The 26,841-nt window shown below is 56.2% G+C and overlaps 2 protein-coding genes across 5 annotated transcripts; both read left to right on the top strand.

The window, feature by feature from the left end:
* Positions 1-4: 4 nt before the first annotated feature.
* RSPH6A (radial spoke head 6 homolog A) lies at positions 5-17,556 on the top strand. Of its 3 annotated transcripts, none has more exons than XM_058709114.1 (6): positions 5-933; positions 4,286-4,520; positions 9,846-10,613; positions 11,846-11,990; positions 12,733-12,850; positions 17,145-17,556. In XM_058709114.1, the coding sequence occupies exons 1-6, from the start codon at positions 266-268 to the stop codon at positions 17,380-17,382; spliced, it is 2,172 nt and encodes a 723-aa protein (XP_058565097.1). In that variant the 5' UTR covers positions 5-265; the 3' UTR covers positions 17,383-17,556. The 3 variants fall into 3 exon arrangements, with proteins under 3 accessions (XP_058565097.1, XP_058565098.1, XP_058565099.1); XM_058709115.1 differs by lacking the exon at positions 17,145-17,556 and adding an exon at positions 15,910-16,161; XM_058709116.1 differs by lacking the exon at positions 12,733-12,850.
* A 2,132-nt stretch (positions 17,557-19,688) lies between these two features.
* Positions 19,689-26,797, top strand: DMWD (DM1 locus, WD repeat containing). 2 transcript variants are annotated; one of them, XM_058709496.1, is made up of 5 exons: positions 19,689-20,223; positions 21,506-21,688; positions 23,669-24,955; positions 25,822-25,896; positions 26,240-26,797. In XM_058709496.1, the coding sequence occupies exons 1-5, from the start codon at positions 19,783-19,785 to the stop codon at positions 26,285-26,287; spliced, it is 2,034 nt and encodes a 677-aa protein (XP_058565479.1). In that variant the 5' UTR covers positions 19,689-19,782; the 3' UTR covers positions 26,288-26,797. The 2 variants fall into 2 exon arrangements, with proteins under 2 accessions (XP_058565479.1, XP_058565480.1); XM_058709497.1 differs by lacking the exon at positions 25,822-25,896.
* Positions 26,798-26,841: the final 44 nt, after the last annotated feature.

The following is a 26,841-nucleotide window of genomic DNA, read 5'->3' on the forward strand; positions in this document are numbered from 1 at the left end:
GGACTGCGCGGTAGCTAGTGAACGCGCCCAGCCGCTGGCTGGAGGACGGGCAGCCCCTCGGTCGTGGGGCTGCGCCTGCGCGGAAACCGGCTCCTAGGCCCCGGCGTCCCCGCGCGCCCTCCCCTGGTAACGGCCCGCCCCCTCCCTCCTTAGAAACCGGGCGGCTGGCATAGAGGCTAGCCGGCCTGTGGCGGCAGGCGGGCGACCGGTCTAGCCTGCCTGTCTGCAAGCCTTCCTCCTGGAAGTCGGCGATCCCTTTTGAACTATGGGGGACCCACCGCCCGACCCTGAGCCCCCTTCCCAGCCGCCTTCAAGTCGGAGGAGTTCCCAGGTTTCCCAGCGGCGCGGTCTGGAACTCTCTCGGCCCCAGCCCGCCTTCCCCGAGGAGGCGGAGCAGATACCACTTGATGCCTCCATCCTGCAGAGCAATGGGGGGATTCTGGCCAGCCAGGCCAACCTCCAGGGCTGGTCGCTAGGGGCCAGCCCCACCCAGCAGGAGAACTTGACGATGTTCCAGGCTGAGGAGGCCCAGCTGGGTGGGGTGGAGTACCCGTCCCCGAATATGGGCTTTCCCTCCGAGCTACAGCCCCAGCTTTATCTGGAAGAAGGTGGGATCCAGGCCCCCCAAGACGCCGGCCTAATGCTGCAGCAACTACAGCGGGGCCAAAGCAGCCTCTTCCAGCAACTGGAGTCTGCCTATCTGGAGACCCAGCCGGACTTACTGGGCCAGTTCAACATGTACCAGAGAGATGACCTGCAGTTCAGCCGGCATGGGCCCTACTTGAGGGATGACCCCACCCTCCAGTTCTCACCCTCCGAGCTGGGCTTCACGCCCTTCACTCTGGAGGTGCCCGAGCCGGAGCCTCTGGAGCTGGCCGTGCAGAACGCCAAGGCCTACCTGCTGCAGACCAGCGTCAGTCGCAGCCTCAGCCTGTGAGAAGGGGCTCCGGAGGTGGGGGGGAGGGGGGGAGATCCCGGCCGGGAGAGGACCCAGCCAAGGCTCCGCCTCAGGCTCCCAGGTCTCTTCAGTCAGACCGGGGATCACCCCTCATGGGTAACCAGGGACTTTTCCAGGGGCATCTAACTCAGGCTAGGAGTCAGGGGATGGAAACGCTAACAACAGCTAGCATTTACTTACCAGGTCGCCACCATTCATACATTAACATCTAGTCCTCACAGCTGAGATTAGCACATCTACTGTCCCCGTTTTACAGAGGACGAAGCCAAGACAGAAAAATTCGGTCCCATATCCAAAGTGATAACAGCTAGGATGTGGCCAAGCACGTGTGATTTGGCTCCTGAGGCCCTATTAGCCACTAACTTGCCAAAGCCTCTTAGCTGTAGTTAGAATACAGTTCTCAGTCCCCATTACGTCATCGTGGAACTTGCATTTTGGTGGGAGAATGGGCAATAAATCTAATAAATGACAGGTAATGCTGGGAGCTAAGGTGGAAAATAAGGCATGGCGAGGGGAGTTAGGGAGTGCGTGTGAAATAGCATGAGGTCAAGGAAGGCCTCTGGGGAGGCCTCTGAGGAGGTGACATTTGATCAGGGACCTGAAGGAGAAGAGGGAGAGCACCTTGCAGGTGACAGAGGAAGCACATTTAAAGGCTTCAAGGCTTGCTGTGTTTGAGGAACAGCAAGGAGGCTGGTACAGCTGCAACCAAGGGAGAAAGAGGGAGAGCAGGAAAGGGCCAGGTTGGAGAAGTAACAGTTACTGCTAAAGCACAAAACTGACCCCATCTGTCCCAGGCACAGGGCTTGCCATGGCTCAGGAGTAGTAAGTGCTTCCTCCTCACAAGAGCCATTCAGCCCCTGCCGCTCTCCAAACTTCATCTCTAGTCAGCTCCTGGCCTCAGATCCTAGAGTCTACCCAGATTTAACCTCTATCTTTTCCCAACAGTTCCCACCCTTGGAATCTTTAAGGTCCTTTATTCAAAAGCCATGGTCAAAGTCTGACCTCTCCTTACCCTTCCCAGTTCAGTGATGGCTCTCCAGCACACCCAAGACAACTGCCAAAGGGTTTCCATCCAGCAGAGAGTTAGACATACATGCTTTCTTGGAGAGGGAGAGACAGAGAGAAAGCATGCTCAAACATGACAGCATGGGAGAGGGGTTGAGAGGGAGAATTCCAAGCAGGCTCCACACCTAGCCTGGAGCCTGATGCGGGGCTCGATCCTTTAACACTGGGATCATGACCTGAGCTGAAATCGAGAGTCAGACGCTCAGCCAACTGAGCCACCCGGGCGCATCCCAGACACACATGCTTTGAAATCAGACCAACCTGGTTTCAAATCGTGACTGTGTTACCACTGTGTGATCTCATGGCCTCAACTTTTCGGAGCCTCAGTTTCCTCACCTGGAGAGTAGGGATTGTAATTGTTCCTCAGATGTACAATTGTGGTGAGAATCCAACACTGCTCTCAAGTGCTCAGCATCGTCTCTGGCTCAGGTAGAAGGAAGCCATTACAATACTGTTATCACAGTATTGTCTCACTGTGTATCAGGCGGTGTCACTGCCTCCTCTCCTCCCCTGATCCCTTCCTCTCCTTCCACTCCAGCCAACATGCCAGGCACACCCTCCACTCAAGGCCTCTGCACATCACCCCCTATCATACCACCTGCAAACCATGGCAGTTTTCCTTCTTCCTTCCCCATCCTTTTTGCCTTTCCTTTTTCATGTCATATTGCATTAGCCACAACCTCCAGTGTAGTCGTGAAAGCGGGCATCCTCGTCCCCAATCTCATAAGGAAAAAATGTTCAGTCTTTCACCATTATGTGCCATAGGTTCCCCTTTATGCGATTGTAAAAAAATACCTTCTGGGGCGCCTGGGTGGTTCAGTCAGTCCGACTCTTGATTTCAGCTCAGGTCATGATTTCACGGTTCGTGAGATCAAGTCCCTCATCAGGCTCTGTGTGGACAGCCAGAGCCTGCTTAATATTCTCTCTGTCCCTCCCCCACTCTCACTCACATGTGCGCGTGTGTGCTCTCTCTCTCTCTGTAAATAAATAAACATTTTTTTTAATTACCTTCTAGGGGCATCTGGGTGGCTCAATCGGTTAAGCACCTGACTTCAGCTCAAGTCACGACCTCATGGTTCGTGAGTTCAAGCCCTGGGTCGGGCTCTGTGCTGACAGCTCAGAGCCTGGAGCCTGCTTCAGATCCTTTGTTTCCCTCTCTTTCTGCCCCTCCCCTGCTCACTCTCTCTCTCTCTCTCAAAACATAAATAAACATGAAAAAAATTAAAAATAAAATAAAATTACTTTCTGTTCCTAGATTGGTAGGGTTTTTTAAAATCATAAATGGGTGTTGAATGTCATCAAACAACTTCTCTGCACCTACTGAGGTTATCTTACATATATTTTGAACATATTAACATGATGAGTTAATTTTTTTTTTCTGTTTTTCTAATATCTGCCCAGTCTTGCATTCCTGTTATTAGCCCAGTTTAATCATGGTGCATCATTTGTTAAGAGCATCTTTTTGCTGGATGTCATTTGCTAATATTTTGCTTAGGATTTCAGCATCTATATTTCTAAGCAAGATTGGCATGGAATTTTCCTTTCTCCTAGTTTCCTTCAGTTTTCTTTTTTTAAATCTTTTTTTTTTGAAAGTTTATTTATTTTGAGAGAGAGACAGAGAGACAGTGCACATGAGTGGAGGGAGAGACAGAGAGAGAGAGAGAGAGAGAGAGAGAGAGAGAGAAATCCCAAGCAGGCCCTGCACCCTAAGTGGGGCTCCATCTGATGAGCCCATGAGATTGTGACCTGAGCCAAAATCGAGAATCAGACACTTAACTGACTGAGCCATCCAGGCGCCCCTTCCTTGAGTTTTGTTGTCAAGATCATGTAAGACTCATGAGATGTCTCAGGGCCTATGCACCTGCTGCTCCCTCTGACTGAAATACTTCTCCACCCCCCCCCACCCCCACCCCCAGTATCTGTATGGTTTGCCTCCTCACGTCTTTCAGATCTCAGCTTAAATGTCACCTTGGTGTGACCTTCCCTGGCCTTCCTATTTAAACTTACAAGCCATCTCCTATCCCTGGCATTCCCAGTCCCCCCTCCCTGCTTTGTCTCCATAGAAATTACCACCTCCCGACACACTGTATGTTTTGCACATTCGGTTCATTTCTGTCTCCATCATCAGAATGTCAGCCCCACCAGGGCAGGGACCTTTTCTGTACTGTGTCCCCAGCGCCAGGCACGGGGGCCAGGTACGCTGAGCTCACTGAGCTGAGCGAGTGATGTCTCCCACCTCCCACTCCCTCCCACGGGAGGCAGGTATGAGCACCTAGTGAACCTGCTGACCAAGATCCTGAACCAGCGGCCGGAGGACCCTTTGTCCATCCTGGAGTCGCTGAACCGCACCACGCAATGGGAGTGGTTCCACCCCAAGGTGGACACCCTGCGGGACGACCCAGAGATGCAGCCCACCTACGAGATGGCGGAAAGACAGAAGGCGCTGTTCCTGCGGAGCGGCGGAGGCGAGGGCCAACAGGAAATGGAAGAGGAGGTGGTGAGAGAGGCTATGGGGAGGGGCGCGTGGCAGGAGGGGCAGTGACCCAGGCTTAGGCACAGCAGGTGCTAAGGTCCGGGGGCGAGGGGATGCACAGTAGGACCGAGAAACCGCAAACAATTTCAGGTCAGTGTGAGAGGTGGGCCACAGGGGGTGGGGGTGGGGGGGCGGGAGGACCAGGTCACAGAGGGCTTTGAATGCCAGACCGAGGAGATTGGGCTTTCTCCTGAGGCCGCTGGAGCACCACGGAAGGGTTTGAAGCAGAGGAAAGGCTAGTGGGCTTTGCTTTTTAGAAGACTGACTCCAGGGGCCCCTGGGTGGCTCAGTCGGTTTAAGCTGCAGACTCTTGATTTCGACTCAGGTCACGATCTCACAGTTGTGAGATCCTGCCCCTCATCAGGCTCTGCGCTGGGTGTGGAGCTTACTTAAAATTCTCTCCCTCAGCTCCTCCCCCACTCGCTCGCTCTCTCCCTCTCTCTCTCTCTCTCTCTCTCTCTCTCTCTCTCAAAAAAAAAAAAAAAAAAAAAAAGCTGACTCCAGCGGCTAAGTGGAGGTGGAGGCTGGTCTCCCTCTTGCCGTCCTTTACTCCTCCCTCCCCCAAATAATTCTGCTTTACAGGCGTTTTCTGTGAAACTCCTTGCCTCCTGGAGTCTCTCAACACTGAAGTGCCCCTTATCCCCAGACTCAGTTCCCCCTTTTGTAAGTCGACCCCTTGCTAAGAGCTCTTCAACTTCTGGCCCAGTAACATTTCACTAGCCTCAGAATATTTAATTCCACAATTCTGTTTCCAGGCTTGGACATCGGCATAAAATTCAGGTGAAGGACTCTTCCACTCGTTCGAGAAACATTTGCTGGGGACTCTATTTATGATGATTCCGACGCCTCCTAGGCCCCCGCTAAGAGCCTTGAGAGCCTTGTCTCGGCTCATCCCCCGAAACAACCCTGCAAAGCAAGCGCTACTTAATTTCTATCTGTAGAGGAAAGACTTCAGCTCGGAGGGCGGGAAACTAGGACGTACCAGAGACAGAACTAGGAAGGCAGGACCGTGACCTCCAAGCCAGTGCTATACAGAACCTTTGCCCCATCTGCGGATGCGATTGCTCTGTGCCCACGTCCATGCTTCTGAGAGTCTGGGATTCTGGCGACGGTGGGGTGGGATGGTGAGAGACCACGGGAGCGACAATCTGACAAAGGAATGAGCCCTTGGGTGAGCAAAGCGCAGGTGGAAATACCAAGCCTCGCGCCAAGTTTTACCTGGGAATATGGTTTTAAATTTCAGATGCAGTTTCTCCTCGGGAGGCCCCACCCACTTGGAAATACACCCTTCCTTTCCACCTCCAGGTCTTACCCACATCTAACGCAAGGCCCCGAAGGCTCCGCCTCCTTAGAAAGCTTGGCTCCTAGAGGCTCCGCCCCCTTGGAGCACCACGGCCGCTTGAGGCTCCGCCCCGTTGAAATGCCAACCCCCGGAGACTCCGCCCCCTGACGGGCTTGTCCCTGAAGGCCCCACCCACTTAGAATTTGGAGCTGGAATTCTTTCTGGGAGGTCCGCAAACTCGTGGCAAAATTGTGGGCGTTTGTGGCCTGTGCATGTTTCTAGGAAGAGACTCAAAGAAATCAGTGATTCATCATTTTTTATATATTTCTCTGACAGGAGGTAGGGCTCTCATTTCCCTTTTTCTATTTCTCCCAAGTCGCTAGCCACGATCCCCAGCAGCCATGGTGGAATAATGCATTCTTTCCCCCCATCCTCTGAAATGCCATCTCTGATTTATTTACGCCTCTATGGACTCGACCTGTTTGTGGATTCTCTATCCTTCTCCTTCGCCCTGTAGATGGCTTTCTGCCCCGGAACTCACTGCGCCTCTGTTTCATAAAGCTCCTGACTACTCTCCAAGTTATAATTTCAGACTAACTTCGGTATTATTGCATCACATTCCAAAAGCTAACACTTTACTTATTTGACAACACAGACCATGTGAGGGCAGGAAACAGACGATGTTGCAGAAGTGGAGACAAGTGGTGTAAACAAGAGAGAAGGTTCTCCCCACACCCAATGGTCAGGTGCAAGCAATCTAGAGAGGGCAGGAGGATGCCCGCTGTACGTTCTCTCCCCCCAGGCACGCGTTACTGGTGATAGCAGAGGACGGGGAGAGAAGCAGAGTCTGACCTGACCTTGGGGGACAGTTTCCCACTCTTGCTGAAATTAACAGTGAGCGGGGTGGAGTGATATCATTTAAACATGGTTGGTGAGGCCGCTCCATTGCCATGTGGATGGAGGGTGGGGATTCCCAGAAAGAGGGTGATGGCCATTGGCTCCACTCATGGCCAGGCACACACTCATCCCTTTTTTTTTTTTTTTTAATTTTTTTTAACGTTTATTTATTTTTGAGACAGAGAGAGACAGAGCATGAACAGGGGAGGGACAGAGAGAGAGGGAGACACAGAATCGGAAGCAGGCTCCAGGCTCTGAGCCATCAGCCCAGAGCCCGACGCGGGGCTCGAACTCATGGACCGCGAGATCGTGACCTGAGCTGAAGTCGGACGCCCAACCGACTGAGCCACCCAGGCGCCCCCATCCCTTTTTTTAAAATAAAAATTTTAAGATGTTTTATTTATTTTTCAGAGAGAGAGAAAGAGAGAGAGAGAGCAGGGGAGGGGCAGAGAGGGAGGGGGGCAGAGGATCCGAAGCAGGCTCTGTGCTGACAGCACAGAGCCTGATCTGGAGCTTGGACTCCCGAATCTGAATCCGAGATCACCGAGCCACGCGGGCACCGCTCTACCCTCCTTCCTTTGTCTTCCTCCCCGTCAGCGAGGTGTCTTGGAATTAAGCTTGACTCCGCTCCCCCTGAGTGGCTGGTGTCACCACCAATCAGGAAAACCAGCTTTTGCATGGCGTTTATGATGGGAAGAAAGCGCCAGAACCACTTTCAAAAGAACGATTCTCCTACTATTGAGCATTAGGGTGTGTTACATCTCGAGCTGAGGTGAAAACAAACAAACAAACAAACAAAACCCCAGCACAACAGTCTCAGTGGCTTAAAACTACACAGTTTATTTCTCGCTCACACAACCTGCCCACCCAGGGTTTCCAGAAGGGTTTTGCTCATCAGCTGCCTGAGAACCGAGGACGATGGAGGCAGTTGCATTGTGCCACAGGCTCCCACAGTTGCAGAGGAGGAAAAAGAGAGGGTAGCAAGCCCCACATTGGTTCTTTCTTACAGCTTCTGCCTGGCTGTGACATGTGTCCCTGTCACTGCTGTCTCAAGCAGTCAGAGCAAGTGACATGGCCCCTCTTAAGTGCAGGGGCATGGAAACGTATCGTTCTCCTTTGGGGAGGGATTTCAAACACTTGTGAATAGTATGCCCATGGCCAGCAAGCATAGGGAGAAAATGCGATAAACTGTTCCTGTTAACACTAGGTAAAGAGAGAGAGAATGGGGGAGGGGCAGAGAGAGAGGGAGACACAGAATCCGAAGCAGGCGCCAGGCTCCGAGCTGTCAGCACAGAGCCTGACGCGGGGCTCGAACCCACAGACTGTGAGATCATGACCTGAGCCGAAGTCAGACGCTCAACCGACTGAGCCACCCAGGCGCCCCCTTATGAAGTATTCTTATGAAGGGTGATGTATCCCTCACCCAGACCCTTCAGAATGTGACCTTATTTGGAAGGAGGGTCATTGCCGATGTAATGAGTTATAATGAGGTCCTTCTGGAATAGGGTGAAGCCCTCGTCCATTATGCCTAGTGTCCTTACAAAAGGTGAAGTTTGGACACAAAGTCTCAGTCATCCAGCATGTGGCTCCCACACTTACCTGTTTCACTTGAAGCCACACGCACAGAGTGGAACCGTATTAGTCTCTTATGGCTGCTGTAACAAACTTAGTGGCTTAAGACCACATAATGTTTTACCTTAGAGCTCTGGAGGTCAGAAGTCCGCTTCGGATTGGGCTTCACCAGGCTGAGGTCAAGGTTGGCAGGGTTGCCCTACTGATGGAGACTCTTGAAGAGAAACCATTTCCTAGCCTTTTCCAGCTTCCAGAAGCAGCACACATTCCTTCCTCCTGGGCCCTCCTCCGGAACCTTCCAGTCTCTGACTCTGATTTCTGCTTTCATCACATCTTCTCTGACCCTCCTGCCTTCCCCACTTTCACTTAGCAAGACCCTTGTGTTGACTTGGGGCCCACCCGGACCATCCAGGATGATCTCCCTGTCTCAGGATCCTTAATTTAATCACACCTGTAAGTCACTTTTGCCGTGTCAGATAGTCACAGGCCCAGGAATCGGGACATGGACATCTTTTGGGGGGATCGTTACTCTACCTTCTATACCTCCTCTCTCTCCCTTCTGCTTTCAAATTCTGGCAAGAGAGCATGTGGTCTCCCCGATTTGGGCAATGTGTTTCCCTGGGCCAGTCATGTTGGCCAAGGGTGGGTCATGCCAATCTCCTGAGGAAGGACCTCATGTGTTTTGGTCTCTGCTATATCTCAATGCCTGCCTAGCCTGGGACTGGCACCCACTGGGTCTCTAATAAAGATTTCTGGACTGACTGAAACGTATCGGGGTCAGCCTGTGGCCATGTGGCTATGGGAGTGGCTGCCTCGGACCAAACCTCACTGTATTCTAGCCTCAGCCCTCAATTTGCTTGTTCTCACTCCCTTTCTGCCCCCGCTTCCCCATCTCTCTGCCTCTCCCCCTCTGTCTCCCTGAACCAGGTAGATGGTGAAGGAGGAGGGGGTGGGGGCAACAGTCATCACCACCATCCTCCAGCATCACTGATTCCTGGGCTCAAGGCCTGCATCTTCCCTTAATTTGTTATATGATTTGGGGTATCTGTTAGGGGTGCATTTGGCTGCAAGTAACGGAAAACATGACTAAAAGTGGCCTCTTTGCCCCATACAACAAGAAGGGAGGTAAGGTGGCTCAGTGATGCCACCAGGGACCCGGCAGTTTCCACCTTTCAAGTCTACCATCATTAGGCTATGGGTACACACCATCCCATGCATTGCCTCATGGTCCCAAAATAGGTGCTGTGCCTCCAGATCTCACATCCCATTGCAAGCAGAAAGAAGGGGGAAGGATGAAGGAGCAAAGGATTTTCTCCTGGTGATTTTCCTTTTTCTTTCTTTCTCCCCCCACCCCCCCCCCCCTTTTCTCTTCCTTAAGGGACCTCCTCCCCAAGGACTTGCCCCTACATCCCACTGGCCTGCAGCGGTCGCATGAGCAGCTGGGTTACAGAGCAGTTTAGCTCTCCGGATTTCACAAGTCAGGCTAGGGAGCAGGGCTTCAGCCTTCTTTCCTCTGCCCTCCACCCGCCCCTCTGCAGGCTGAGACGGCGGTGCCCAACGTCATGGAGACGGCCTTCTACTTGGAACAGGCTGGCGTGGGCCTGAGCTCGGACGAGAGTTTCCGCATCTTCATGGCCCTGAAGCAGCTGGTGGAGCAGCAGCCCATCCAGACCTGCCGCTTCTGGGGCAAGATCCTGGGGCTCCGCCGCAGCTACCTGGTGGCCGAGGTGTCCTTCCGGGAGGGCGAGGAGGAGGGCGAGGAGGAGGAGGAGGCGGAGGAGATGATGGAGGGCGGCGAGGGCATGGACGCGCCCGACGAGGAGGAGGGCGAGGAGGACGAGGAGAAGGACACGGACGTTACCCCCAAGCCCATGTGGAAGCCACCGCCCGTCATCCCCAGGGAGGAGAGCCGCTCGGGCACCAACAAGTACCTGTATTTCGTGTGCAACGAGCCGGGCCGGCCGTGGACGCGGCTGCCGCACGTCACGCCCGTGCAGATCGTGCAGGCCCGCAAGATCAAGAAATTCTTCACCGGCTTCCTGGACGCGCCAGTCGTCAGCTACCCGCCCTTCCCGGGCAACGAGGCCAACTACCTGCGGGCCCAGATCGCCCGCATCTCGGCCGCCACGCACATCAGCCCGCTCGGCTTCTACCAGTTTGGGGAGGAGGAGGGCGATGAAGAGGAGGAGGGCGGCGCGGGGCGCGACTCCTACGAGGAGAACCCCGACTTTGAGGGCGTCCCGGTGCTCGAGCTGGTGGACTCCATGGCCAACTGGGTGCATCACGCACAGCACATCCTGCCGCAGGTGAGGACAGGGGACTCACCGGGGTGGGGGGGGGGCGGGGAGGGGGAGCTCCAGGCAATGGTCTCAAGCTCTGGCTCTCTGCCGGACGTGCTGCATAATATTCACTCATCCGTTGGTTCGTTCACGCGGCAGATATGGGTTGACGATGCCCTGTAAGACACTGTTGGGGCCGGATGCATCCTGGAGTTCCGAGCTTTTCAGATTTCAGAAAGGTGACGGGGCACCAGAATATTACGCAACAGCTCAGCTCAAGGAGGGGCTGGGGCACCAGCCGGCGCTCAAAAAGATTTCATTCTTTCTTTTTTCTTTTTTTAACGTTTATTTATTTTTGAGAGAGAGACAGAGCACGAGCAGGGGAAGGGCAGAGAGAGAGGGAGACACAGAATCCGAAGCAGGCTCCGGGCTCCGAGCCGTCAGCACAGAGCCCGACGCGGGGCTCGAACTCACCGACCTCGAGATCGTGACCCGAGCCGAGGTCGGATGCTCAACCGACTGAGCCCCCCCGGGGCGCCCCAAGCCCTGCCTTTTTTGACCGCCTGATGTGTTGAACTCTATATTCGTGCACTCACTGGTTCAAGGAAGCCCCTGCTGTGTGCTAGGAGCTTTTATTCATTCAGTCCACAAACTTGTATTGACTCTGCCACGCCTTCTTGAATCCAAACAACTTCTTTTGGGAGTGTGGCACGACTACCATCCCCGCTGCCTCGCTGAGGCAGCTGAAGTCTGCTCTGTGCTGTGCATTTAGGTGCGTTCACTTAACAAACACATATCAGCTCTTCAGGGCCTCGTGTAGCCAGTCAGCAATCCAACGAGAGAACCCCTATGCTACCCCCATTTCACCGATGAGCAGAAGATCATATGGGAGGCTGAATATCAGCTCCCCGGGGCAGACATTGAGGGCGGGGGGCGGGGGGGGTCTCTCCTCTCAAGGATGTTTCCCCAGCACCTATCTGTATGTAGTAGGTGCTCATTAAATATCTGACAAATGAATGAATGAATGCCCAGACGGGGAGCCACACAGCCAGCAGGTGGCAGGAGTCTCCATCTCACCACTATAGCTCTCTCTCCCCCCACCCGTGTGACTAGCCCTGCCCCCCCTGCCCATACTTGGGTCCCTGAGGACAGGGCCAGGCCCCGGTGTGCTTCCTGGCCCCTCACCACCTCCCAGGGTGCAGGCGGGTTGCTGTCCCCCCCGGGAGATGTGGCCTGACCTCCCCCCGCCCGACCTCCAGGGCCGCTGCACTTGGGTGAACCCTTTGCAGAAGATTGAGGAGGAAGAAGAGTTAGGGGAGGAGGAAGAGAAGGCAGACGAGGGGATGGAAGGCGTGGAGCAGGAGGTCGGGCCCCCGCTGCTGACGCCGCTCTCCGAAGACGCAGGTAACAGTCCTCTTGGCCTCACGCACGCCAGCCCACCGGCCCAGGTGGGGACTGGGGAGAAAGCAGGGGTTGGGGGGGCATCTCTCTCAGCCTCAGTTGCTCCCTCATCTATAACACGGGCCTGGTGATCGTGCCTCCCTCCTGGGGTTGCAGGAACACGTCCATCTTGTGAGCTGTGTCTGGCATACGGCAGTGGCCTGGGTGGTGGGATATGATCTTTCCAGTCCCGTGTGGGTTTGGGGCGAGAGACAGAGAGAATTTGACAGGCCTTCCCCAAGAAGGCAGGACCCGAGCTGGCATTTGGAAGACTGGATGGGGATTTCCCGAGGTCAGGGTCTCAGGCACCCGGAGGAAGGAGGAAAGAGAGGCCGAGAGCCGGTGAATGGGCAGAGCCAGAATTTGAACCCGGATTTCCGGGACCACAGGGCCTGTGCCGTGCCCTCTGACCCTGGTCCAAAGCCATGGCTGACCTGGAAGGGCGATCATCGAGCACGGCAGTGCCTGCAAGGGAGGTGAGATAAGTATACCCACTTCTTGGATGCGGTCACTGAGGCTCAGACTGGCAAGGTGGCTTCCTGGGGCCACACGGTCAGAAAGTGATCTGGAGCCAGCCACACTCCCTTCACGCCCCTCCCTGTCTTCCTTCTTTGCGCCCTCCCCTCTTTCTCAGTCTCCCCTCCAGGGGCCTGCGCAGGGCTGTGGGGAGCTCTGACCTCCCCTGGTGCTCTCCACTCCCCTGCAGAAATCATGCACATGTCACCGTGGACCACCCGCCTGTCCTGCAGCCTTTGCCCACAGTACTCCGTGGCTGTCGTGCGCTCCAATCTTTGGCCAGGGGCCTATGCCTACGCCAGTGGCAAGTAGGTCTTCTCCTAGTCCCTTCCAGAAAAGGAAGCCCCTATAACCTCTTCCGAGCCAGGCTGAGGGTGGACGGGGGCAGAGAGTGGAAGGAACCCCTTTCAAGAAGCCCCCTGGGCTGACCCCCTCACTCAGCTCCAGGACTTCCAACCAGGACTAAAATGAGAAATCCCGGACAAAAAGTGAGAGCCCCTCAGATAAGAGAACGGAGGATCAGAGAGGGTAAGGAACTGACCCAGGGTCACACAGCGTATGCGGGATTCAAACCTGGATCTCTGGCCTCCCGGCCCAGGCTTCTCAGCTCTATGAGTCACAGAGCCAGACAGGACTCAGGAGTCCACTTTGATGTGGCCCTGCCAGGGGCACCGTCTTCTTTCTGGGGGACCTAACTCCTTCCCTGGGCCCCCTGGCAGTTCTTCCAATTTGAAGGGTCTTGGGTCCATGGGGCAGAAGTCTTCCCTGCCAGGATCCCCCACAAGTTGCTCCCCCAAGATTTGTCACTGCTGCATATTCCCACCCACGCACACTCACTGAGACACTCACCACACACTCGCCGGGCACCGAGAGGCCCTCAGTCTCTCCCACTGGGCGCGACGGAGCCTTTCTGCTTTGCCGCTTAGGGAGCGCCCTCGGCAGCCCCGTGCTGGGCGCACTTACCAACTCCGTCCACCAGATGGCAGGATAAGTTTTCCTAGATTTTTCCCTTTCCAGCTCAGTGCCCAAGGTGCACTGTTCCATCCTATGATGAGATTTCGTGTAATCCGGCTGCTTTCACCACATTCTTGGCGATTTTTTCCCCTCTAGAAACAGGGAAGAGTCTCCTTGGCTTGCTTTCACCAGCCCCTTCTTCTGGCCGCACCCTAATTTGCCAGCAGCTTTCTTTTCTTTTTAAAGATTTTATTTATTTTTTTTAAGTTAATTTATTTATCTTGAGAGAGACAGAGACAGCATGAGTCAGGGAAGGGCAGAGAGAGAGAGAGAGAGAGAGAGAGAGAGAGAGAGAGAGAATCTCAAGCAAGCTCTGCACTGCCAGCACAGAGCCCCATGCAGGCGTGGAACCCATGAACCCCAAAATCATGACCGGAGCCGAAACCAAGAGTCAGATACTTAACTCACTGAGCCGCCAGGCTCCCCTTAAAGATTTTATTTTTAAGTAATCTCAACCCCCCAACACAGGGGTCAAACGCACAACCCCGAGATCAAGAGTCACACGCTCCACTGAGTGAGCCAGGCAGGCGCCCTGCCAACATCTTTCTCAAAGCAAAAGATAGATCCAAATTGGGAACTCAACTCACCCATCCATCCACCACTCGATCATGCATCCCTCCCACCATCCATTTGTTTTTTCTTTATAAAACCCTCTCGGGTGTCACTGTTGGCCAGATGTATGCTAGGTCCCAGGCCCTTTATTGAAAAGGCGATACGGATCCTGCCTCTGAGGGCAGGCAGAGGAAGCATGGAAATTAACAGTATAGCGCCCCTCCCCCCCCCCCCCCCCCCCCCCAGCCAAATAAATACCCTGTTACAAACTAAGTACCACTAGGGACAGTGCGGGGACCAATTACAGCTCATACCGGTCATCTTAAGGGGATCAAAGTGGGATTCCTGGGAAGAGCAACCTTGAGGTGAAATCTCTGGGGAAAGAGAGAAGTAAGGGGGGGGGGGGGGCGGGGGGGAAGCAGGTAGACCAGAGCTTCCCAGACTGTGAGTGTACCAGACCCCAGGGATCTGATTCAAGTGAAGGTTCTGGTGACACAGGAGTGGGGTTGGGGCCTGAAGCTCTATCTTTTTATTTTTTTTTAATGTTTCTATTTATTTTCGAGACAGAGCGAGCATGAGCAGGGGAGGGGCAGAAAGAGGGGAAGACACAGAATCCAAAGCAGGCTCCAGGCTCTGAGCTGTCAGCACAGAGCCCGACATGGGGCTCGAACTCACGGAGTGTGAGATCATGACCTGACCTGAGCTGAAGTCAGACGCTTAACCAACTGAGCCACCCAAGCGCCCCTCTGCTCAGGCGCCCCTCTGAAGGTCTGTCTTTCTAGGAAGCTCAACCTCCCTGGTGAGGCTTCCAAGGAAGCAGTGTTTTCGAAGGTTCTAGGAAGACCTGGAGGAAAGCAAAGGTCTCAAGAACAGCAAGGCTGTGAAAATAAGGGCGAAGCCAAACAGCCTGCGGGGCAAATTCTCCATCCCTCTCTCTCCCCCCGCCCACCCCCCTGCCCCTCACTGCCTCTCTCCCTATCTCCCAGTCCCCTCCTTTTCCTCCCATTTCCTCCTCTAGTTAAAATTCTGGGAACAGGTGGGCTGGCAGGCTTGGCCCCAACCCCTTCTGTTCTTGTTTATTATCAGTCTCCTCCTTCTAGAATGCAGGCACCACCGCAGGGATTTTTGTCTAATGTGTTCACTGCTGGGTCCCCACACCTAGACCAGCACTGTCCAACGTACATAAAATACAGGCCACCTGCATTACTCTACATTTTCTAGAGGAGCGCCCAGGTGGCTCAGCCGGTTAAGCGTCTGACTCTTGATCTCAGCTCAGGTCTTGATCTCAGGGTCATGAGTTCAAGCTCCACGTTGGGCTCCGTGCTGGATGTGCGGCCTACTTAAAATAAATAAGTAAGCGGGGCGCCTGGGTGGCACAGTCGGTTAAGCGTCCGACTTCAGCCAGGTCACGATCTCGCGGTCCGTGAGTTCGAGCCCCGCGTCAGGCTCTGGGCTGATGGCTCGGAGCCTGGAGCCTGTTTCCGATTCTGTGTCTCCCTCTCTCTCTGCCCCTCCCCCGTTCATGCTCTGTCTCTCTCTGTCCCAAAAATAAATAAAAAACGTTGAAAAAAAATTTTTTTTTAAATAAAAAAATAAAAATAAATAAGTAAGCAAATAAATAAATAAATAAAATGTCCTAGAACTAGCCATGTTCAAGAGTAAAAACAGGCAAGGTTCCTTTTAATAGTTTACTTTACCCTATTATATTTTAAATGTTGTCATCGCTATGTGAAATCGGTAATGTAAAACTTAACGAGCTATTTTACATTCTTTTTTTAAACTTTTCATACTCTGTCTTCAGAATCTGGTGTGAAGTTCACACTTACAGCACATTCCATCTGGATGCTACGTTCTCATCAAAAGTACTTGACCTTGGATTCAGATTTCACCACATTTACAGCTGAGAAAATAGATTCATGGACCCAAGTTGCCCCAGGCACACTTCGACATTCTCCCGCTATCCAATAACAGAACTGAATATCGGTTTTATTGTTTACATCTGAATTCATTAAAATGAAGTAAAATCCACCCAGACGACAGCAGAACACACATTCTTTTCTTTTCTTTTTTAGCATTTATTTATTTTTGAGACACAGAGCACGAGTGGGGGAGGGGCAGGGGGAGAAGGAGACACAGAATCCGAAGCAGGCTCCAGGCTCTGAGCTGTCGGCACCCTGACAGGCTCGAACTCATGAACCATGAGGTCATGACCTGAGCCTGTCGGACACTTAAACGACTGATCCACCCAGGTGCCCCAGAACACACATTCTTTTCAAGTGCCCATGGAACTGTCTCTAGGATTAGACCATACGCTAGGCCAGGAAACAAGTGTCGATAAATTTAACCGGATTGATTATACAAAATAGGTTCTCTGGCCACACTGGAGCGAAATTAGAAATCAATAGCAAAGGAATTTGGGGGACTTTCGCGGATATGTAGAAATTAAGCAACACACCCCCTAAGTGACCAGGGGGCCGAAGGAGAAAGCACGGGTGAACTTAGAATATCAAATACAATTAGAAACTCAGGCTTTTGGGGCGCCTGGGTGGCTCAGTCGGTTAAGCATCCAACTGCGGCTCAGGTCATGATCTCGCAATTCACAAGTTCGAGCCCCGAGGCGGGCTCTGTGCTGACAGCTCAGAGCCTGGAGCCTGCTTCGGATCCTCCGCCCCCCTCCCTCTCTGCTCCTCCCCGGCTCGCTCTCTCTCTCTCGAAAATAAATAAAACACTAAAAAAAAAAAAAAAAAAAAAAAGGAAAGAAACTCAGGTTTTTGGTCCCACCAGCCACGTTTCAAGTGCTCAGCAGTGACATGCATTGTTGCAGGGTACAGCTCTAGACAGCCCGGCACTTAGGAGACAGATGCTCAGTAAACACTCAAGAGCACGTGAACGGAGAGACCTGGTAGGCACAGCACATTCCACCCCACCACCCACACCTGTGCAGCCAGGCCAAGCCCTCGCGGGGTCCCACCTTCAGTGGAAGTCCAGGCTGGGGCCTTGGAGGGAGGATCTCTCAATATCTCCCTGCCTTTCCAGGAAGTTTGAGAACATCTACATTGGCTGGGGCCACAAGTACAGTCCCGAGAACTTCAACCCACCCCTGCCAGCCCCCGTTCAGCAGGAGTACCCCAACAGCCCCGAGATCTTGGAGATGAGTGACCCCACGGTGGAGGAAGAACAGGCCCTCAAGGCAGCCCAGGAGCAGACCCTGGCGGCCGCGGAGGAAGAGGAAGAAGATGAGGAGGAAGACGAGGAGGAGGATCTGGATGACTGAAGGGGGCCCCCCCAAGCCCCTTCCGCAAGCAGGTAGATAGTAGGTTTTCCCTTATACATAGTTAGTGATGGGGTGTTGTTTTTTCCCCCCACTGTCGGTTTGCTTTCTGCCCCTGGAGGGCAGGAGTAGAAGAGGGAGGTAGCTGCTCTAAAATAAAATTTCCCCATGGCACTATGGCCTAGTTTCTCACTTGTGTGTTGCATTTTCTCACTGCAGTTGTTGACATGGCCCCCAAGTCAGGGCTGTTGAGCTCTGCTGGGAACAGACATTGCTGCATAGGCCCTCCCATCTGTTTCATTCATTCATCTGGCCACCAAACAACTATTTTTTTCGATGTTTCATTATTTATGTTGAGAGAGGGGGAAGGGCAGAGAGAGAGAAGCCCAAGCAGGCTCCACGATGTCAGCGCAGAGCCCAACGCAGGGCATGAACTCACGAACCGTGAGATCATGACCTGAGCCAAAATCAAGAGTCAGATGCTTAACTGACTGAGCCATCCAGGCGCCCCCAAACAACTATTGAAGTGCCTTCTGTCAGCCCAGCCCTCCAGTTCTGCTTTCCCGGGGGCTCACTCTCTACAGGAGAGGCAGTCACATCTCTCAGCGGTGACAACCTGGATGGGGGAGCCCAGAGAACTGACCGAGCTCCTCAGCTGGCTCTCAAAGGGTCAAGAACAGAGTGGGGAAGAGCGTTCCAAGCAGAGGGAACAACATGTGCAAAGACCAAGGGCAAGAGAGAGTTCTATGTTGAGGTAGTTTCCCGAATCTCCATGTTTGGGACACGGGGTGAGGAGTTAGTTGTAAGAGATGAGGTTGGAAAGAGAGGTTGGCAGGAGCAGATCACTCAGGGCTTTATTTTGCCCCAAGAACACTAGGGAGCCACAGGTGGTCTTGGGGCAAGGGACGGCCCCAGTCATACTCATGTTTAGAAAGACCTCTCTAGGGGCGCCTGGGTGGCGCAGTCGGTTAAGCGTCCGACTTCAGCCAGGTCACGATCTCGCGGTCCGTGAGTTCGAGCCCCGCGTCAGGCTCTGGGCTGATGGCTCGGAGCCTGGAGCCTGTTTCCGATTCTGTGTCTCCCTCTCTCTCTGCCCCTCCCCCGTTCATGCTCTGTCTCTCTCTGTCCCAAAAAAAAAAAAAAAAAAAAAAAAAAACGTTGAAAAAAAAATAAAAAATAAAAAAGAAAGACCTCTCTAGATGCCAAGTGGAGTGTTGGGATGGGAGTCTGGGAGAGCAGAGACCAGGCTGCTGGGAGGGCAGGACTGGAGTGGAGGGCTTTGGACCAGGGCGATGCAGAGAAAGGGACTAGAAAAGAGGAATTCAGGTAACAGAATGCAAAAGACTTGGGGGCTAGAAGCAGGGGGTGAAGGAAGATGATACAGATCTAGGGAGACACTGAGGTCTGCAGACTGGGTGAGTGGGGGATGGCAGTGTGAACTCTAAGTTGGGGACACAGGAGAGGAGCAGGATTTGGAGGAAGATTTCAATTTCATTGTAGGTCTTGCTGAGTGTGAGATGCCTCTGGGACATTTTGATGAGAAATCTGAGAGACCACTGAGAATGGGTCTAGGAAGATCTGTGATGGGGTCAGGGTGGCTTCAGCAGAAGTGAAGGGCACTGGCAATCAGTGGGGCGTCATGGATTACTAGTGGGTCATCGGGACACTGCGGGCATTGCGGGGATCGATGCAATTTTGGCATCAGAAGAGGGTGTTGGAGAACCAAGTGAGATTGTTAAAGATAGTGAAGTCATGGAGACATATATCGGAGGTTGGAGGGAAATGTGGAAATGTTTGGGGTTAACGTTACTCAGTAGTGGGTGGGTGTAGCCCTAGGAGTTTTATGGAGACACTGGAGATCAGCAGGATTTGGGACATCATCCAGGGTGGGGTGGAATGACTGGAGATGCTGTCGTCAGTCAGGCATTTTAAGATGTCAGTGGGAAACACTGGAGATCAGAAAGGTGTATGTTGCGAGTCTAAGAAGGCACTAGAACCACCTGGGGTCGTCTGTGAAGCGATGGGAAGGCCAGTTATGAAGGAGGCCTCCTCTTGAGGGTCCCTCCGTTGCTAGGCAAACGGTTCCCTGGGCGCCGTTGCTAGGGATTTGAGCTTTTCCACGACCCCGCCCATCTCCCGCTGGGCCCCGCCCCGCAGCCAACCACAAGTCGGCCGCTGGCACAAAGGCCACGCCCCATCTTGCGCCCCGCCCCCAGTCCCTGAACCGTTACCGGAGCGACGGGCCGAGCTCATCCCGCCTCCCGATCCTGTTGCCAATCGAAGAGGCGTCGCCCGGGTGACCACCCCACCCCTTCCGGCGCGAGCCCGCGGCTTCCGGCAGGGGCCCGGCGGCGGGCGGCGGTCCGGCAGCGGCGGGGCCCGGGCGGGAGGGGGGCGCCCAAGATGGCGGCGGGCGGCGCGGAGGGCGGCTCGGGCCCCGGCGCCGCCATGGGGGACTGCGCGGAAATCAAGTCGCAGTTCCGCACCCGCGAGGGCTTCTACAAGCTGCTCCCCGGCGATGGCGCCGCTCGCAGGTCGGGTCCGGCTTCCGCCCAGACCCCGGCGCCGCCCCAGCCGCCGCAGCCCCCGCCCGGCCCTGCCTCCTCCTCCGGCCCCGGCGCCGCGGGCTCCGCGCCGTCCCCGCCGCCCGCAGGCCCGGGGCCAGGGCCCGCGCTGCCCGCCGTGCGCCTCAGCCTCGTGCGCCTCGGGGAGCCCGACGGCGCCGGGGCCGGGGAACCGCCCGCCACGCCCGCGGGGCTGGGTGCCGGAGGAGACCGCGTCTGCTTCAACTTGGGCCGCGAGCTGTATTTCTACCCCGGCTGCTGCCGCCGCGGGAGCCAACGGGTGAGCGGCCTGCATCGTGGTGGCCTCGGTGCTGGCAGAGAGGATAGGGCCCCCCGAGGTGATCCCGAAGTGATGGGAGGGTCTCTGATTGATGTGCGGTTTGGCAATGGCATCCTAGATGTGACGGATGTCCTAGGATGCAGAGGTGCCTGGAGGTTATGCAGAATTCTAAAAGGTGGTGGCCTCTTAGCCCTTTAGCACCCTCCGAGGTGCTGGCCATCCTAGAGGTGATGGAGAATCGTGAGGTCATGTGGGATCTCCGAGTTATGCGTGGGGGGCTTCTGTACTGGTATTTTGGAGAGATTCCCAGATGGCATGGGACCCTGTGTGGTTCTGGGTGGTAGCGATCTGCAGGTGATAGGGATTCCTGAGGTGATGCAGGCTGGAAGGTGATGGAGAACCCAGGGGTATTGCAAGTCTGCAGGTATTGCGGGGGGTGGGGGGTGGGGGGGAGTCTTGAAACTTTGGGAGCCCAGAGGTGAGGATGATTGTGGACCTGATGGGGCTCTGAGAGGTCATAGGGATCCTGCAGGTGAATGGGATCTTAGGGAACGCAGGTTCTGGAGACACAGGGTCCTGGAGGGAGTGAGAATCTCTGAACTGATGGAGAGCTGGGGGTGATGAGAGCCCAAGGGGACATCCTCAGGTGTGATGGTGGTCTCTAGAGAGATGTAGGTCCCAGAGGGGGATGAGGCCCGTGGAGGTTATGGTGGTCCCCAGACGTGATGGAGATCCTGGGAGCCCAGAGGTGATGAAGGACCAAAAATGTGGGGGACCATGAGATTTAATGCGTCTGTGAACTGTGATGGAGATCCCGAGATTTAGGGACTCCAAAGGAAACAGAATCCTGGGATGTTGGGCATTAGAGTCCTGGGGATGTGGGCGGCCCTGAGTTTGGGGAAGCTTGGATATTGAGGTGCTAAGATCAGGGGAGTTGCTGAGGCCGTGGGGCAGGACTGGAAAGGAATGGGACTGTGGGGGTCTGCAAGCTTTGATACTACGGGCAAGGGTGTCCCCTAAAGTTAGGGGGTCCAACTTTGGGGGTAAGCACCGTGGTCTCATGTGGGGTAGAGGGGGGGGAACCTTCCTGTCTGTGTTTTTCCTTTACTGGGTCTGTGATTTGGGTCCCCCTTCCTGTCTGTGGTTGCCCACTCACCCATCCACCTACCCACTTCCCTCAGGGATTTAACCCTGCTTCCTCTTAGTGGTTTCCCCCGACCTCAACACCCTCTTCCTTCCTCAGTAGTAGAAGCTATTAACTGCTTTTCTCCCGCTGCTCAAGTCCATTGATCTCAACAAGCCAATTGACAAGCGGATCTATAAGGGCACCCAGCCCACCTGCCATGACTTCAACCAGTTCACTGCTGCCACAGAGACCATCTCCCTGCTGGTGGGGTTCTCAGCCGGCCAGGTGCAGTACCTTGATCTCATCAAGAAGGACACCAGCAAGCTATTCAATGAAGAGGTGATTATGGGCCCCCGGGGCCTAGAGCGGCTCCCCCCCTTCCCATTCACCCACCCGTACACTGTGGCCACGAGACTGCAGCTGCCTGGGAGCCGTGTAGACCTGGTGGGGTGGGGGGGGGGGTGCGGTGCAGGATATGGGAGAGAGAGGGGATGGGCTGACGGATGTGTGGGCCGAGGTAACAGCTAGCGTGATAAGGACCAATAATGACAGCTGCGCCTGCTGTGCCCAAGTCCTGTGCTGCTGGGTTAGGGCTCGTGGTGCCCGTGTTGTGGAGAAGACAGCTGAGCCTAGTCACCTGTTGGGACTCGTTTGACATCAGAATTTGGTCTCTAAATTCAGGTCCTTGCCGCACCGTTTCCTCACTGTGTGGTTTCGGGAAGGTGACACCCCCCCCCCCCACTGAGCCTCAGTTTTACTCCTCTGCAAAATGGGATTCTCATCCCTACCTCACAGGACTGTCGTTACAAAATCATATGTGGGGATTGCCCAGTCCTGGCTGGATTCGGCACAAGAGGGCATGCCGATGAACGACCTCATCCGTGGGCAGGGGCCGCTCTTGTCCTCTTTTTTTTTTTTTTTAATGTTTGTTTATTTTTGAGACAGTGCAGGCAGGGGAGGGGCAGAACGATAGGGAGAGAGAGGATCCAAAGCAGGCTCTGCGCCGACAGCAGCGAGTCCGATGTGGGGCTCGAACGCATGAACCGCCCGAGATTGTGACCTGAGCCAAAGTCAGACGCTTAACGGACTGAGCCACCCAGGCGCCCCATCCTCTGTCTTTTTCTCTCTGTTCAGAGGAGGTGTTCCAAGTACACAGAGTGCCTGAATGGCAGAAGGGAGCGGAACGGTGAATGGATTAAAAACGCACTAGCTCGTCCATTCACAAAATAGGAGAGGCCTCCTTGCAGGGGGCAGGGGGAGGGGACATTGAAATAAAGACCTGAAGGAGGCCAGAAAGTTATCAGGGGAAGTGTGGGAGGAGGACAGCAGAAAGGCTGAGTGGTCAGAGCAGTTCTTGAGGGGTGGGTGGTGGATGGGTTCTGAGAAAGACCTGAGGGACCAGCCCGTGTAGGGTCTGGAGGGCCATGGAAAAGAGAAGAGTTCGGCTCTTAGAGCCTTTCTTGACTAGGGTTCATCTCAGCCGTAGAACAAAGAAGTGATTTGATGATTTCCGAATCTTTCCCAACAACGAGGAGCCACCTCGCTGCCTGGGGAGGAAGTTACTTCGTTGTGTACTGCGGGTGCCCAGGGCTTCGTTCTCTCTGGAACCCTGCTTGAGAAAGGCTGCCGTGGTGTTTGGGGCTGGATGGTGCCTGGTGCTGACTTCCATTTTAACAGCCTCTGTCTGGCAACCGAGCGACAGTGGCAGCCTGGGTGGCCAGTTAGGCCAGCGCAGGGTTGATGGCGACTGGGACCTGCGTGGTTGGAGTGGGGGGGGGGGGGGCGAGAAGAGGGCAGGTCCGGGGTGTTCTGGAAGGACTGGATGTGGGCTGGGAGGCGGACGGGAGCAGAGGCGCGTGTGCGGCTGGCGGGCTGGTGCTGCCCCTCGCGTGTCTAGGAGATGTTGTGTGCACAGCGCTGTGCTCTGGGGCTAGGCCAGCGAACCACACAGGTCGAGAGCCCTTCTTTGGGGGCTGATGTTCTGTGAGTCGATCTCTTGCCTTAAGCCTGACGTGGTGAAGACCGTGGAGAGGGTTAGACAGAGGAGGATAGTTCTCTGAAAGGCAGGACCGTCCCCCTTGCAGAAGAGGGGGCATCGTGGCTCCGTGGAGCTCCCCGTGGCTGCCTCACAGGCCACCCTTCTTCCCCTGCGTTCCCGTGGCCTGGCGTCCATCCCTTACCCTCGGTGTGGGAGGCCCCGTCCGAGAAGGTCTGGGCCACGTCCGAGGGCCTTTTAGGGGGAACCACGTTGGGGAGGAGGTCTCCCGGGAACCGGGAGCGGATTACCTTCTCCCAACCCCCACGGTTTCTCCCTGGCAGCGGCTGATCGACAAGACCAAGGTGACCTATCTGAAGTGGCTGCCCGAATCAGAGAGCCTGTTCCTGGCCTCACACGCCAGTGGCCACCTGTACCTGTACAACGTCAGCCACCCTTGCGCCTCGGCCCCGCCGCAGTACAGCCTGCTGAAGCAGGGCGAGGGCTTCGCCGTCTATGCCGCCAAGAGCAAGGCACCCCGCAACCCGCTGGCCAAGTGGGCGGTGGGCGAGGGCCCCCTCAACGAGTTCGCCTTCTCGCCGGATGGCCGGCACCTGGCCTGCGTCAGCCAGGACGGCTGCCTGCGCGTCTTCCACTTCGACTCCATGCTCCTGCGGGGGCTCATGAAGAGCTACTTTGGGGGCCTGCTCTGCGTGTGCTGGAGCCCGGATGGGCGCTACGTCGTGACGGGTGGTGAAGACGACCTGGTCACCGTGTGGTCCTTCACCGAGGGCCGTGTGGTGGCCCGGGGCCACGGCCACAAGTCCTGGGTCAATGCTGTGGCCTTTGACCCCTACACCACGAGGGCCGAGGAGGCAGCCGCGGCCGGCGGCGGCGACGGGGAGCGGAGCGGCGAGGAGGAGGAGGAGGAGCCTGAGGCGGGGGGCCCGGGCTCGGGCGGGGGAGCCCCCCTCTCCCCGCTGCCCAAAGCCGGCCCCATCACCTACCGCTTCGGCTCGGCCGGCCAGGACACGCAGTTCTGCCTGTGGGACCTCACCGAAGACGTGCTTTACCCCCACCCGCCCCTGGCTCGCACCCGCACCCTCCCCGGCACGCCCGGCGCCACGCCGCCCGCCGCCGGCAGCTCTCGGGGCGCCGAGCCAGGCCCCGGCCCCCTGCCTCGCTCGCTGTCCCGCTCCAACAGCCTTCCGCACCCGGCGGGCAGCGGCAAGGCAGGCGGCCCCGGCGCGACCGCCGAGCCGGGCACGCCATTCAGCATCGGCCGCTTTGCCACGCTCACGCTGCAGGAGCGGAGGGACCGGGGGTCAGAGAAAGAGCACAAGCGCTACCACAGCCTGGGCAACATCAGCCGGGGCGGCGGCGGGGGCGGCGGTGGCGGCGGTGGCGGCGGGGACAAGCCCAGCGGCCCGGCCCCGCGCAGCCGGCTGGACCCGGCCAAGGTGCTGGGCACGGCGCTGTGCCCACGCATCCACGAGGTGCCGCTGCTCGAGCCCCTGGTGTGCAAGAAGATCGCCCAGGAGCGGCTCACGGTCCTCCTCTTCCTGGAGGACTGCATCATCACCGCCTGCCAGGAGGGCCTCATCTGTACCTGGGCCCGGCCGGGCAAGGCGGTGAGTCGCCCCACGCCAGCCTCCCCAGGGCCCAGGAAGAGGCGGGCATCGGCGGAGGGGTTGGCCACCGCCACAGCCTTTAGCCCTGTGGGATGAGGGGGAGCCAGGGAGCTCTTAGTGTCCCAGAGTGAGACCCCTCAGGTCCCAGGGTGCCGGGCTTCTAGAACTCTCAGTGACGACCGAGAGAGGGTTGGGGATAAGAGACAGCTGGGAGTAGTGGGGACCGTGGCCAGCTATCTGAAGCGGGGAGCCAGTGGGCCCGGCATGGCCCCATCTGATCACATGTCACTTGAAGCCAGATCTCCGTTTCTCCGGGACATGTGATTTGCCAGTTGTGAAACCTGGTGAATGATGCTGGTCAAATTCTCTGGGCGACACTGAGCCCGTGGGCCCGGCTTCCGGCCTGGGTCTCAGACTCTGGACCTGAGCCCACCGCTGGAGTCACGGCCTGGGGAGTCCCAGCGTGGGTTCCGGCGCTGCTCCCTGTGACCTCGGGCAGGTCACTGCTCGTTGACCTCCATCACCTCTTAGGGAGCCTTGAAGGTGGGTGGTGGGCGGATGTGTCCACCTCCCGCTGTAGCTGTGGGGTTCGGCGAGGTCCCGGTCGGGAAGGTCCCAGTAGGGGAAGCACAGACCTGGCGCCTTGTCTCTTTGGAGCTCTTGTCTCGTGGCTCAGCTTCTCGGGGATGTGGGCACAGTGCCCAGGATGCCAGGTCTGAGGGCCGAGGCTGGGTTCCCTCGAAGAGCAGTTTTAGGATTGTGTAGGGTCTTGAATCCTTAGAACGTAATAGCACAGTCTCAGAGGCAAGGTCGTTGGGATCTGGGGAGTCCGGCAAGTCCTAAAAGAGACCCCTCTATCTCCCTAGTTCACAGACGAGGAGGCCGAGGCCCAGACAGGGGAAGGAAGTTGGCCCAGGTCACCCAGCAAGTCAGTGGTAGAGGTAGGATTGTCCCTGAGTTCTCTACCCCCCGCACCCCCCAGTCACAAAGGGCCCCGTCCTCTCCCCATCCTCTCCACCCCTACCCCATCCTCTCTGCTCGGGATCACCCCAAGGACTTTAATTATTGTCTAAGAGTGCCGCCTGCCGGGACAGGGAAGCTAGCTGAGATATAAGTTCCTGACCTAGAGCAGCGGCCTCTGTCCGGGCGGGGTCTGGGGCGGACTGAAGGGCAAGGTCAGGGCGGCAGCCGCCTTGGGGACTCTGGGCTGGCTCCCTCCCCATGGGACTGACGGGAGCCCCAGGCAGCCTCTAACCCTCCTGTCTCCCCTCTCGTCTTCCCCAGGGCCTCTCCTCCCAGCCCAGCAACTCCCCGAGCGGCACAGTGGTGTGAAACCATGGATGTCGGGGTCCCCCCTCTGTTCCCCGCCTCCTAGCCATAACCCCCCCGCCGACCTCACGGATCAACGTATGATTAACAAGACTAACCATGACGGATGGACTGCTCCAGTCCCTTGCCCTGCACAGATTTGGGGATCAGAGGGTCCCCCAGACCGGCCCAGCACTTGGGGGGACGTAGTGGCCCGTGTGGCCTCAGCCCTGTCCCCACCCACTGCCAAGTACAATGACCCCTCCCTCTGAAACATCAGTGTTCGCCTCGTCCCTGTACCCAGCATGTGACTGGTCACTCCCGGGGGAGACCCCCCCCTCCCCCACAAGCTCTGCAATGTGCCCCTCGGCCTGTGGGCAGGGCAGGGGTGGCCTACCCCTCCCCTGGCCCGCACCCTGCCCGTGCTGTTGTTTGTGCTTTTGAAGAGTGTTAAATTATGGAAGCCCCTCGGGGGCCCTCCCTGTCCCCCCCCCCCCCCGGACCTCTTATTTATACTAAAGTTCCCTGTTTTCACAGCGTCTCTGTTCCCTTCCGGGAGGTGTGGAGGGAGCGCGCGC

This window comes from Neofelis nebulosa, chromosome 17, assembly GCF_028018385.1.
Source record: "Neofelis nebulosa isolate mNeoNeb1 chromosome 17, mNeoNeb1.pri, whole genome shotgun sequence".
NCBI classification, from domain to species: Eukaryota; Metazoa; Chordata; class Mammalia; order Carnivora; family Felidae; genus Neofelis; species Neofelis nebulosa.

Excerpts from the sequence above, each read along its gene's own strand:
- DMWD (XM_058709496.1), top strand. The coding sequence starts at position 19,783 with ATGGCGGCGGGCGGCGCGGAGGGCGGCTCGGGCCCCGGCGCCGCCATG. Across the intron at positions 20,224-21,505 it reads GCCGCCGCGGGAGCCAACGG|TCCATTGATCTCAACAAGCC; the intron begins GTGAGCGGCCTG and ends CCGCTGCTCAAG. Across the intron at positions 25,897-26,239 it reads CCAGCAAGTCAGTGGTAGAG|GGCCTCTCCTCCCAGCCCAG; the intron begins GTAGGATTGTCC and ends CGTCTTCCCCAG.
- RSPH6A (XM_058709114.1), top strand. The coding sequence starts at position 266 with ATGGGGGACCCACCGCCCGACCCTGAGCCCCCTTCCCAGCCGCCTTCA. Across the intron at positions 10,614-11,845 it reads CACAGCACATCCTGCCGCAG|GGCCGCTGCACTTGGGTGAA; the intron begins GTGAGGACAGGG and ends CCCGACCTCCAG. Across the intron at positions 12,851-17,144 it reads TATGCCTACGCCAGTGGCAA|GAAGTTTGAGAACATCTACA; the intron begins GTAGGTCTTCTC and ends CTGCCTTTCCAG.